Source organism: Tetrao urogallus, assembly GCF_951394365.1.
Source record: "Tetrao urogallus genome assembly, chromosome: 2".
NCBI classification, from domain to species: domain Eukaryota; kingdom Metazoa; phylum Chordata; class Aves; order Galliformes; family Phasianidae; genus Tetrao; species Tetrao urogallus.
This window is the reverse complement of record NC_136814.1, coordinates 59236146-59248625: the sequence shown is the minus strand read 5'-3', so window position 1 is coordinate 59248625 and position 12480 is coordinate 59236146. Positions and strand designations below refer to the sequence as shown.

At 35.9% G+C, this 12480-nt stretch overlaps 1 protein-coding gene across 1 annotated transcript in view; it reads left to right on the top strand.

The window, feature by feature from the left end:
• The window catches only part of RNF217 (ring finger protein 217), a gene marked incomplete at both ends in the record, with an annotated part of 53287 nt that extends 44374 nt beyond the window's left edge, over positions 1–8913 (top strand). Inside the window, 3 exons of the mRNA XM_079532863.1 lie at positions 5649–5720; positions 7576–7635; positions 8786–8913. Of these exons, the coding sequence (XP_079388989.1) occupies positions 5649–5720; positions 7576–7635; positions 8786–8913 (260 nt within the window). The remainder of the gene's footprint in view (positions 1–5648; positions 5721–7575; positions 7636–8785) is intronic.
• Between the last annotated feature and the right edge of the window lie 3567 nt (positions 8914–12480).

The following is a 12480-nucleotide window of genomic DNA, read 5'->3' as shown; positions in this document are numbered from 1 at the left end:
AGGGCTATTTTTAAGTAGTTCACAATGTTTCAAAAAACTTTCAGTAAAAGCAACCACAATATAAGCTGCTTTGCTGTGATAGCAAGGGACTGAGTTCAGGGACATCGTGTTCTTTGCCATCCACGTGTAGAATTATGGGTAATGTTATCCCAAGATTAAACTTGTTTTGTTTGATGCAGATAAAAACATAAACAAGTATTTTGTTTATATTAAAATTACATGAAAACTATATTACCAAACATTACATGATGTCTTAATTTTTCCAATGCCTTATACATAAAACAAGCAGTTGACTTTTTTTTTTTTTTTTTTAATGAATGTGCATAATGCTAATTTTAAAATTATGTTCTCCTCCTTCTTGTTGTATGTTTTTTGTTTTAGGAAATAGTAGTACTTGTCATTTCTCTTTCAAAAAGAAACAACTACTACTGGTTTAAAAGAGAATTAGTTTATATGCAAACGGTAACATGGAGGTAGTAATGAAATGCGGAAGCACATGTAATAGTTAAAATTCAGTGGTAAAAATGTGTATGTTCATAATTATAAAAGTATGCATAGAGAAGGCATAAGATATTTTGCTTTCATTTCCCTTTTTTAAGTATGCTTGTGGTTTGCCTTAACTAGTAAGCCAAAAAAGATTACTGAAGCTCAAATCCTCAGTCCAAATTTCTCCAGGGGTTTGTTTCCTGCGCTGTCATTGAGTTATTTCCTACAGCAATGTTCATCACTTTAATAGAGCTGAACCTGCCAGGAAATGTATTTGTTGGCTGTGACTTTTAGCTTTGCTTGTTAACACCGAAATCCACAATGATTCAAAGAATTCTACATTGATATTCATGACCTTAAATCCTTCTGTCATCTCTAGCTGGACTTGTAGCTCTAAATGTAAATACATTCAGTCTTTGTCATTAAGTGTTACAGTGCAAGACTGAGGTCTGACTGTTACGAGAGTCAGCAGAAAGAGGAGGCTGTAGCAGAGAAACAGGCCATTAAAACAGGTCTCTTAATTTTAGTAGCATGTAGAATACTAAAAAAAAAAATAATTGATTTAGTATAGTGAGATGTCACTACTAGCTATTTAGCTACTTGGCTAAGTAGTGGAAATTAAGAGAACACTGTCTTCGCTGCCAGTAGGAGACGTAATGTGTTGCTAGATGCTTTTTCTGATGCATTTTGTTCTCTTACTATGGAGAAGAAATAATTATTTAAGTAAACGTGGTGATTTTGTAGTCTGAACAGATAAGCTTCTTTGGCTTGTTTCTACTAAATCTGGGTAGATGTAGTCCATAGAAAGGGAAGAACATTTCTTAGCAGATTGGCATGCTGTCATTTTCTGTTAAGCAGTAAATGTTTGTCACAGACTGTTCTGTAATAAAAATAAGGGGAAAACCTTTATGGCAGCATAAATTTCAACATTTTTCATTGACACGGTAAAAGGAAGGCATGACATTCAGAGGGACCTCGACAGGCTTGAAAAATGGACCCGGGTGAACCTGAGGAGGTTCAACACGGTAAAGTGCAGAGTTTTGCACTTGGACTGGAGGAATCCCAGGCATCCATACAGACTGGAAGGTCCTTGAGAGCAGCCCTGTGTAGAGGGACTTAGGGGTCTTGATAGACCCTCTTCTCTGCTCTTGTGAGACCCCATCTGGAATACTGCATCCAAGTGTGGAGCCCCTAGTACAAAAAAAGGCAGGGAGCTATTGGAGAGGGTCAAGAGGACGGCTGCAAAGATGATCAGGGGACTGGAGTACCTTCCCTACGAAGACAGGCTGAGGGAGCTGGGCTTGTTTAGTCCGGAGAAAAGAAGGCTGCGGGGTGACCTCATTGCAGCCTTTCAATACTTAAAGGGAACCTACAAACAGGAGGGGAATCACTCTTTGGAAGGGCTGACAACTGCAGGACAAGGGAAAATGGTTTTAAGTTGAGGGAGGGGAGACTTAGGTTGGATGTCAGGGGGAAGTTCTTTACACAGAGAGTGGTGAGGTGCTGGAACAGGCTGCCCAGAGAAGTTGTGGATGCCCCATCCCTGAAGGAGTTGGAGGCCAGATTAGATGGGGCCCTGGGCAGCCTGGTCTAGTAGTAAATGTGGAGGTTGATGGCCTTGCAAGTGGCAGGGGGTTGGAGATTCATGATCCTTGAGGTCCTTTCCCTTCCTGGCCATTCTGTGATTCTGTGAAAACAAATGGTTTTGTAAAGGTGAAACCAGAAGAAAATATACTGGGAGCAGAAATGATTGCTTTTTCTTGATGTCACTTCTCTCCCCACCTTAGCCAGATATGACAAATTAGAGAGGTGGGCAATGACCAAGCTGCATGAAGTTGAACAAAATCAAATATATTCTGTACCTGAGAAGGGGCAACCCTGGCTATACATACAGACTGGGGAATGAAGCACTGGAGATCTTTAGAGGAACTTTGTCCTGTAGCCAGTACTAAAAGATGAAGTTGCTAGGACTGCGAGGATGGAAAGCTGATCTGGAGATTTCATCCTCATGCTAATTAGATTCCTTTTGGTTCAGTTGTTGGAAGCAGAATGTTTGATTGCAACTTGAGTTAGTGATGAATTGATTTGTGTTGATTTGGTTATTGACCACAGGAAGGAAAAACAACATTTAGCTGTCTTACATTTAAGGTGCCATTTAAGTGCCACTTGAATTGGGTGAATCATGTTCAGAATCAATTGCTACATGCTTACTACATGGATGCACAAAAAGACAAGATGTAATTAAACAAGAAATTCTGTGCGTGGTGAGTAGTGTCTCAAACAGGATTTTGAAAGCAGCACATTTTTATATCTGATTGACACGTACTGCTGTCCCAACATGGAGTGCAAGATGCACTTTGTGCATAGTTTTGAGCACTGTGGAAGGAAGCATGCATTTTGAGGATCCAGTCTTCATTATCAACTTTACAGTTACTTTGACTTGTACAAAGTCACCTATGCACATTTGACTGGACTTCTTAAAGAGATGCAAACTTGTATTAGCATTTAAACTATGTAGATGTGACTGTTCAGATTTGTAAGTAGACACTTGTAATGTCTGTTTAATTATATATAAACAAACAGACTATGTTTCCATATCCTAAGTAACTGAATTTGTTTTCTAAAGCTAGTATATGAATTTCTAAGAATGACAAAGAATTCTTTAATGAGATTTGTAAATATTAACCCCCCTCAAAAACAAAACAAACAAACAAAAAAAAACAAACACAAAAACCCACAGCCAAACCAAAGTTATGCAAAAAAAATGCTTAGGGAAATAATTTTTCCCTTTTTTGTAGAAGAATCAGATTCTGTATATCAAAACTAATGAAACTTCTCCAAAACATTTGCAAATATGGTTACTACTTTACTACAAATAACTAAATCTTCACGTTGAGTAAGTCTGTAGAGAAATTGTCTGCTATTATTTTGATTAGAATTTAAAAAAAAATTTTTTTTTAGCCTTTTACTTGCAACAGTGTATGCAATTATCCTTAAAAACTAACTTTGGGCATTACCAGAAATGACTATCATAACCTAGACAGGCAATCAAAGGTTTTATTCTACTCTTGGACAAGGTTTACATTTGCTATTTGCTAGCGATCTTGGAGCTACCAGGAATAGGACAATAAATTAGAGTGTCATGACTCTCTGAGCCTTATAGTCCTACACATGGTAATGAATGGTATATGTCAAACTGCATTTGAATAGAAAGCAAAAAAGACATAGAAAACAGTATTTTACGTATTTGTTTTATGCCATCTTAATAGAAGATTATTTGAGTAAAATATAGGTATCTGCTGCTTTGCAGTGATTGGTGATGTTTATACTCCTAGCCATTAGTGATTTGTGTGTCTTGCTTACCTTATGTTAACTTGTTCTTTTATCTTTATCTTTGTAAAAAATAAAATTAAGGACTTAAATGCAATATCTAAGTAGAAAAGGAATTTTGTTTCATTTTTGAAGTTTAACCTTTAGGAAGAATGCATTGATAAATAAAGGGAGATAGAGCTAGTGAGCTGGTTGTCCCATGATGATGAAAGGTCTCTATCCTGTAAGATCTTGTAACTAATAAACTACACAGTACTCAGTTTCATATTCACAGGCAGAAGGGCAAAGACAAACATTCATGCTTTATTGCTGCTTTAAGTTAATTTGTCAAATGTAAATACAAAAGTTCTTAAACTGAATTAGCTTTGAAAACATTCTTTATGTGGCAAAGAAGTCACTCTGTTTCAAAAAGAAACAAACAGCTTAACCATTCTGCAGATTCTGTTGGTGTGTACTTTATCACCAATTCAGTAGATTAAGTTTAGTAGTTTTTGTACTGAACATGCCACAATCTTTTAACATTCAAATTACATGACTTAGCACATAGAAAGCTTATAATCAAAACAGAATTCTGTAAGCTTTACCAGAGCTTTAACAATTTTGAAGTAATTGTTTTTGTCATTTTTTTCTTGAGGTTTTTACATCACTCTACATTCCTTCCTGTACTTGAATAACTTATTTAAGGCAATGACAACTTCTGTGTTTACAGAATGCAGTGCAGTGGAATCTCAGGAAGGTCTGCCATTAGGGTGCCTAGCAACTAGAGTAATACCAACAGTACTTGCCAACTTTTTCTTCTAGGAATTAATGTTTCCTACTCACAACACTCCTGTGAAATTTAAAAGCTATCAAAAGAGAAGCATGAAAGGGACTGATTCATTTAACCACTGCAAATGCTTCCAAAATATCTCATTTTTCCTTTCTGCTGCCCAAATTAGTGGCTAAGGTTATGGAGAGATTTACATCATGGTTGAATGAAGTAATCCATTTATTGAAATCTGATACAAGTGGCTTGAGAGAGGGAAGGGCAGCGAAGAGAGAGATAATGAATTCACTTTTCCTCTCATTCGAGAGGTAATCTTTCAAACATATGCTTAATGTAGAAAATTGCTTAATTTCAAATCCGTGTTGAAACAGCTGGTACATTAGTAAGCATGCCTACCCTGCTGTGTTTTCACACTTCTGAGGTGACTGACTTCTTTGAAATAGCTATCCAGCCAACTCAGTGAGAGATTCTGCTGTTCAGTTTAAAGTATTAAACACAAGAAAAATAATTTGGATTCAAAGTTCAGCTTTGGCTTAGGTGTTTCAGAGGGTATCCTGCCTTGCTTCCCTGCAGTTCTACAGATTATAAACTCAAGTTATGTGAACATGCTTCTTTTGTACAGCTTTTTAAAGCATGCAAAAACATCTGTAGAAACCAGCTGATCTCATCACCTTGAGCCAATCTAAGCTCTTAAAGATGTTGGTTTGCTTGGCTTCTTTCTGGGGTTGTTGTACTGTAGGATGTTGGAGGTGCCAGAGGATAGTAGCTTGATATCCATCATGTTCCTGTCACAATGCCTAAGGGATTCCAGAATAGAAATAAATGCAAGTTAACTGTTAATGTACAAAATGAGCTGTGCTCAGTCATAGTGGGTGGAGAGAGCAGAGAAAAATATAGATAACTCCTGTCTGAATTTGTACAGTGACTTTACAAATAGGGATTGTACCAAGTATAAAAAATAATAAACTGGCTCTTGTGAGAGGTCAGATATACAAATATTTGTGGATTACTCAAAAGGGAAAAATAGAATGCTTAATTTGAATTGTTCATGAATTATCTGTTTCAGCTGGAAAGCTACTCATCACACCCCTAATACTGATTCTGGGACTGGCACTGGGAGCCGTAGCTGTTGTAGTAGGTAAGAATAATATAAATGATTGGGTCTGATTTTGCAGTGACTTTCTGTATGAATTTAGCATCTCGGTAGGTTTATCTCTAGGAGAGTCTCAGATTAGACAGACATTTCTTAGATACGTTTCTATTATGAAGCACATGCAATTTTTTAAATGGTTTGTCTTTGGAATCTTTTTCTTCCTTGCATTTCATGCCTATTGGCTTTATTTCATATTTTGCAATTATTTGGTTAAGGCTTTTTTGAAACTAAGTCTTTAATATAGTTAAAATACCGAAAGGGCTTGAGCAGTCTAACTTGTCCCCTCCCTTTTGTCACCTCAGTGGATCACAGTTCTAATATCTTGGCCATATGCGTGGCAAAATTTTGGAGGCGCCAGATATACTCCCAGTATCCCTCCATCTTGATGATGAAACAACAATAAGGAGAAAAAAAAAAAAAGCAGTGAATTAGGCTGAGTCAATCTCAGTCTGATTTAATGCATAGACTGCCAAACTGAATTCCATCACAAAAAGATGAACCATAAACTAATGTGATATACTTTCAAAGCTCTGTTAATGTGGTTGTATTTATTGCGAGTACAGTTACTCTAGCAACTGTACTCTTTGCCCTGTTTTAGTAATTTCTGCTTTAGAAACAAGCCATAAAAATAAAAATATTATTTTGGTAATACTTCTAAAGCCAGTAAAGTGTACTTTGCTCTAGTGATCTGAGATAATAAGTGCTGGGGGGAAAAATAAAAATGCCTTAAAAATTATATTACTGCAAAACTGTTCTAATGCGATAGCAGTAATACCCCGTCTGCTGTTAAAGTCCCATCCTGGGCATAGCCAGATAAAAGACAATCAGGAAAAGCGGCTTGAGTAGTCCAAAAATATTATTTATAAGAAAGTTTTGGTTTTGAGGTGATTGCAACAATATTTATGGCCAACACAACTGTTAAGGTAATCTCAATATCGTACTTAACCATTTTACACCAGTTACAAGGTGGTTCAGCAAAACAAGGACATTGCAAAAGTAGCCTTTTGCAATTTGTTATTACTGTAGTGGTGTTTGGGAAGTAAATCTGCACATTTTCAGTCTGCTGGTGGTAAGAGAAAGGAGGAGGTACTTTTTTGAGAGAGAGAGAGAGTACATCTAACAGACAATTTTCTTACATGAATAAATCTGCGTTTTGGGTTTTTTCTAAATTTGTTCAATCATTTACAGCTTCTTTTTCTCAAAAGGCTTCTTAAAAACAAATAGATCATTGTCTGGGCAAGGATAAACATTTGGTGTTACTTCTCAATAGATAAGGACATTTGAAAAACAAAAATTATATATTATAGATATTTTTATTTTTGTATATAATATATGTAAATATATAAAAATGTAAAGCTTTTGTTGCATGTTATAATGGCTCAATTAAAGATTAAGAGAATTTTTAGAATTGGTAGTCTGCTGAAGAAGATATGAACCCTGAATTAAGTATGTTAAGTAGATATTTCTTAGCTTTTAGATTTGCATGTTACATGTTTATGGAAGCAAGATTGTATTTAGGTCTGAGAATTTCTAAAGTACTGTCAAAAGTTTTTTGTTTGTATCTTATACAAAATAAAGCTTGGCTCAGGAATTAATTTGTCAGAGATGGGAGAGGGGTTAGCAGGAATTTTGTTGTAATCTAAGCAAGAGAAAGTGTAACTTAACTGATTGCCAAAGAGACTGTTGCAGGCTAGGTTTTATCTGCTTGTCCAAATTCCTGCTCTAAACTTTCTTGAGATATACAGAGCTGTGTCTTAATACTCTCTACATATAAAGAAAGAACATGTTGCATTTTTTTTTTTTTTTTTATGCCTTTTTTCTTATTTTCTTATTTTGACAGGTTTATTTGTGTTTCCTATCTATTGCCTTTGTAAAAAGCAGAGGAAGAGGTCACGGACAGGTATGCCCTGGTAAGGATGGGCCATACTCACTGAACTGAGCTGGTCCTGCAAAGGACTATACACGGTTTGTGCAACAGAGCAATACAGTGCTGGTAACGGCATCACAGCCATCGCCCTGGAAGAAGAGTGGGGGATCTCCTGCATCTTCTCTCAGCTGAAACACTACTGCAGACCAGAAAGCCTCTTTGCTCTGGTGCACTCTGAACAGGATGGGTCCCCTGACTGCTGCTTTTAAAATATTTTTTCTATTATTATTACTTTGAAGGGGTTTTTTTGAAAGATTTAAGTCTAAGTTCCTGAACTAGACAATCAAAGTCTGTATTTTAGCCACAACCCTACTACCGATTTGGCCTGTGAAGAAATCATGTAACTGCTAACATGTTCCGTTTAACTTCAGTGTTCGCCTTTAAGGGGGAAATGCTTAGAAGTGTTTGGACTCTTACTGTATACTGAGCATACTACTTTTTGGTATTAAATACTACTTCTGTAAATAACTTCCATCACACAGCATTCTGTTCAGCATACCAAAACCCCATCACATGCCAGAATATGACAGCTGGTTATCTTCTGAGTTGTCCTACTAGAGAGCAAGAGTTCAGATTGCGTTTGTGCAGCATGGATTGCCACAGCCAAATAACAGTGCCTCAGAAATATTCTTACTATTATTGAAACTTCATGATACTTACAAATATGCTGGTTGGTTTTCCTTTTGTATTTAATTTTTGGAAGTCCATTAATATTGATTAGAAATTGGCGTTTGCCAGATGAGTAGAGCATTTTGAACCTTTCTCAGTACAAGAAAAGATTTCAAGGGTTTAGATAACAAGAAGTAACTTGAGACAAAACAGGCCATTGATATCCACTGAAATGTGACACAGAACATAGAAGGAAATGAATTTGAAGAGAAGCTGGAGACCTGTTCTTCTGTTCTGAACTAGCATATAGTACATAGTCTACACACTAGGGTATGTGCAAGATTGACTTAATGAAATCCTATAACCTAAATAGCATGTACATTTGCTTTGTAAGTAGCCTACGTAAGTCTTAGAGCATCCACTGGCGTTTCATGAAGAAGATGTATGAATTCTGGTTAAAGGAAGTGATTGTTAATTATTAGGAGACCATTTCATTCTTATTCTCTACTTCCAGTGTCACTGTTCCTGGTGTGTAACAGATCTGAGGAGAATAACAATCCATGGCCTTTTTTCCTGAGCTTCAGAGTACCTCTGTTCGTCACTGGACTTCTTTCTCATCACATCACTACAAGGGCAATGTAATTTGGAGTTGAGACTCAGTTTTTCATTTCTAGTTATAATCCAAATGTATCGTACAAATACAACTTAAAAGAAAATAATGAAGTTGTGTTAACAGTGATACACCAAAGTAAGAAAATTAGAAAAATACCTACTTATATTAAAAAGAGCTGTGATCTTGAAGATTAGATTTGTAGTGTGAAGGTACTTTTTGAATGTTTGAAGACACATATGTGTATATATAGGTGCATATTTATGTGGGAGAGGGGAAAGGGAGATAATCAGTGCCCTAAGTCTACAGACTTCAAAATTAACACTCAGAAATAGTGTATCTTTTGAGAGGGTTTACTTTGTACCTCCTTCTCCGAAAGTTATTGCATCTGAATCTAGTTGTAACTTTTAAGTAAACAGTCCACTTCCCTGCCAACATAATACCCCGTTGTCATAAGATATTCACTCTGATACTCACTACTTCAAAGCCTCAGTGGAAGAACTGATGAATTCTGTTTATTTGGAAACACAAATATGAGCTGACCATAGTTGGCTAGTATGTGTCTTTTCAGACAGCTTCTGGTTTTGTTTCCTTGTTTGTTTTTTTTTTCCTCTTGTTGAAGCCGTGAACACAAGCATACTGTAACAGTCAGCAGTACTTTACTTAATTTTTTGTTTGAATTTAAGGGCGTGTTAACCATGTTGTCCTGTCAGTTGAAATAGTACCTTTGTAAGATGTGTTAATTAAGCTGGGAAGCAATGACATTTAGAAGTAAAGTTCAAATACTATTCTCAATGCAAATGCACCTGCTAATTAGATTTCTTCTTCTGTAACACATCACTTTTCTAGTTCTGTTTTATCTGCAGGTTGGAAGCTGCCTTAAAATCAAGTCTTGGTTTTGAGTGTTTTCTGAGGCCATACATATCAGTTGTCTTTGGCTTACTCAGGGATTCTTATTCCTTTGTTTAAATGTCAAATAATGAAAATATTTTTGTATTATTTAGAAAATTTCAGACCTCAGAGAGTGAGAGATGCATTTATATATATAAATAGATTTCATTTTGCAATACAGTCTGTAATACCATGTCAAACTATTCCACTTGAGAATGTTTTAGTACTTGAGATTATCTGTAACTATACAGTGTGTTAATTTCCTTTCTTTTCCTGTTTCCTTATAAACTATGTGAGATACTCTTGCAGTTGTCTTAGCTGTATTTTCTCTTCTGTTCACTATTTTCAGTTTCTGAGTTCAGTAAGATCTGAAATTAAAATGCTAGAATAATGAGCATAAAGGGAAGAAATAGATCTGCATTTATTTTACTTTCAAGAAGAATGTTATGAGTGGAGGGAAAAGCATATGTCTCAACTCCTACATTATAATTTCATTCAGACCATTTGGATTTTATCAGAACAGATTAAATGAAAGTGGTTCTTCATTTTTTTTTTTACATGCAGCAAAACTAGGCATATTTGACCATTTTAAGATGAGAGAGTCCAATCTCCATTTCTCTGTAGAGAAAAAGGTAGGAATGACAATATTTGCTTTTCTCTGTAGATAAGGAAAAAAAATGCAGGAGCTAGGCAGAGTAAGAATACTGAAGTCTTTCTATCCATATAAAAATGTGGCCATTTGAATAATATGTAATAAACAATTTTTCATTAACATTATATAGTACAGCCAGTTGAAATGTAAAATCTAACCCAGTAACTTCATCCATTGAAATGTAAATTTTACACAACTATTCTCATTATAGGAAATGTTACATTACATTCAAGTCATGTCATTTATTTTACAGTCATTAATTTTTTTAAGGAAATTGGGTGAACTGTGTAAGAGATGTAAAAGATGTTCTTCTTTCAGGACCTAATGATATTTTGGCTTTTTTAACTGTGCTCTTAAGTCTGAAACCATCAGACTCTTCTATTACATCTTCATTAGCAGGAAATATCATCAGGCAGTCTGATTAACCTGCTAAGGTGGATGTTGCTATATGCTGAGTATCCAGATTGCATTCACCATATTCAGGATTATTTTTTCTTCTAAGAATTGCTTGCTCATCAGTATCTGTATTCAGATTAAGTGCTTAAATCTGTTGTAAGTGAGCAGAATTTCTATGCTGTCTGGAAATCTTTATGTTAATGTAATGGCTCTTTTGCACTTGATCAGAGCTGCATGCCCTGCAGAGGCTCCAGGATGAGCAGAGCTTTGCTGGCTTCTGCTTGGGCAGGTCTCTGGGTTGTGCCAGTTGCAAGAGACTGCTTGCAATTCAGGCTGAAGCTGCTTTTTCACTTTGACCTGTCATCTCTCCCTGAATTTGAATAACCTGGATGGAGGTGCACAGCTTCAGCAGTGCTGGCCTTTGCTGCAGCGTGGGGCCTTTGTGGACTTCTTTGCTATCTTTTTAGGACCTGTCAGTAATTATACCCACTACGACTAAAATGTCTGTCTTGATCTTGGTCTTCAGATGAGACTGAAGTAACAAGAGTTGTTCTAGTATTGTGTCACTCTACACTTTCATGTATTTCATGTCTTCAAGTTAGCTCCTGTTTCCAGATCAGCTATTTTCAGGTTAGTATGGCATAGTTTGAGCTGCTGGAACCCTTCACGGTTTCCAGTTATGCCTTCAAACTGGCCGCTCCAGGTATGTGCTCTATATGCTGAGTAAGTCTGTATAGCCAAATAAATGTTTGTGGGTTTTTTTTTTTGTTTGTTTGGTTTTTTTTTGTGCAGATCTATTGAGTTCTGGTTTTGGTTTTTCATTCTTTTTTTTTTTTTTTTTTTTTCTTTTTCTTCCTCCTTTTGCTCCATGCTGCTTTTCTGCTTTTGAGATTTTATTAACTGGGTCAAGTTTCAGGGCTCTTAACCACGTCTGTGGCAAGGTCTTTTTTTTGCCTGCTGTGGACTTTGTGAGTGTAGTTGTGTATTGAAAGAGCTCACTCAGGATACGTAACTGGAAAATAATTGTATGGTTGTTTTTTGTAAATATATTTGACATTGAGAGTAGGAAACTGGGTTGGATAGAAGTGAGTGTCAGAAGTGCAGTTTGGAGTAGCCCTGTGCTCTGAAAGACCCATCAATTTTAGTTCTGCACAAAAAAAAAAAAAAAAAAAAAAAAATTGTTTTCAATTCTTACCACCTTCATAAGCAGTCTACTTGTAATCTTTCAGATGTCATTAAAATACAGTGCACTTTGATCTTTTGTCTTTGGGGCAGTGCAAATGTATATGAAAGGGAGTTTTTTTTTGTTTTTTTTTTTGTTTGTTTGTTTGTTTTTGTTACTACTGCTTACTTCATAACTCTTCCTGGTATGATAACTTTTTTTATTATTTACATGTATTTATTGGTTTTGACCAATGTAAAGTTGAACTTATTAAAAATATTAATTAGCCTGTGCGACATTCAGTGGTATGTAGAAAGAACAACAATTCTGTGAGAGAATACAAATTCTCCAGTGATAGAATGGTTTCTCTTGCCTCTTAGATCTGAGAAACCATTTCATGATCAGTAGCCAAACAATTTGCCATGCAGACAATGAGCTTTTTTTTTTCTTTTTTTTAATTAGTTGTGGTAGTTTTGTTCCTGAGCAGACATTGCATCA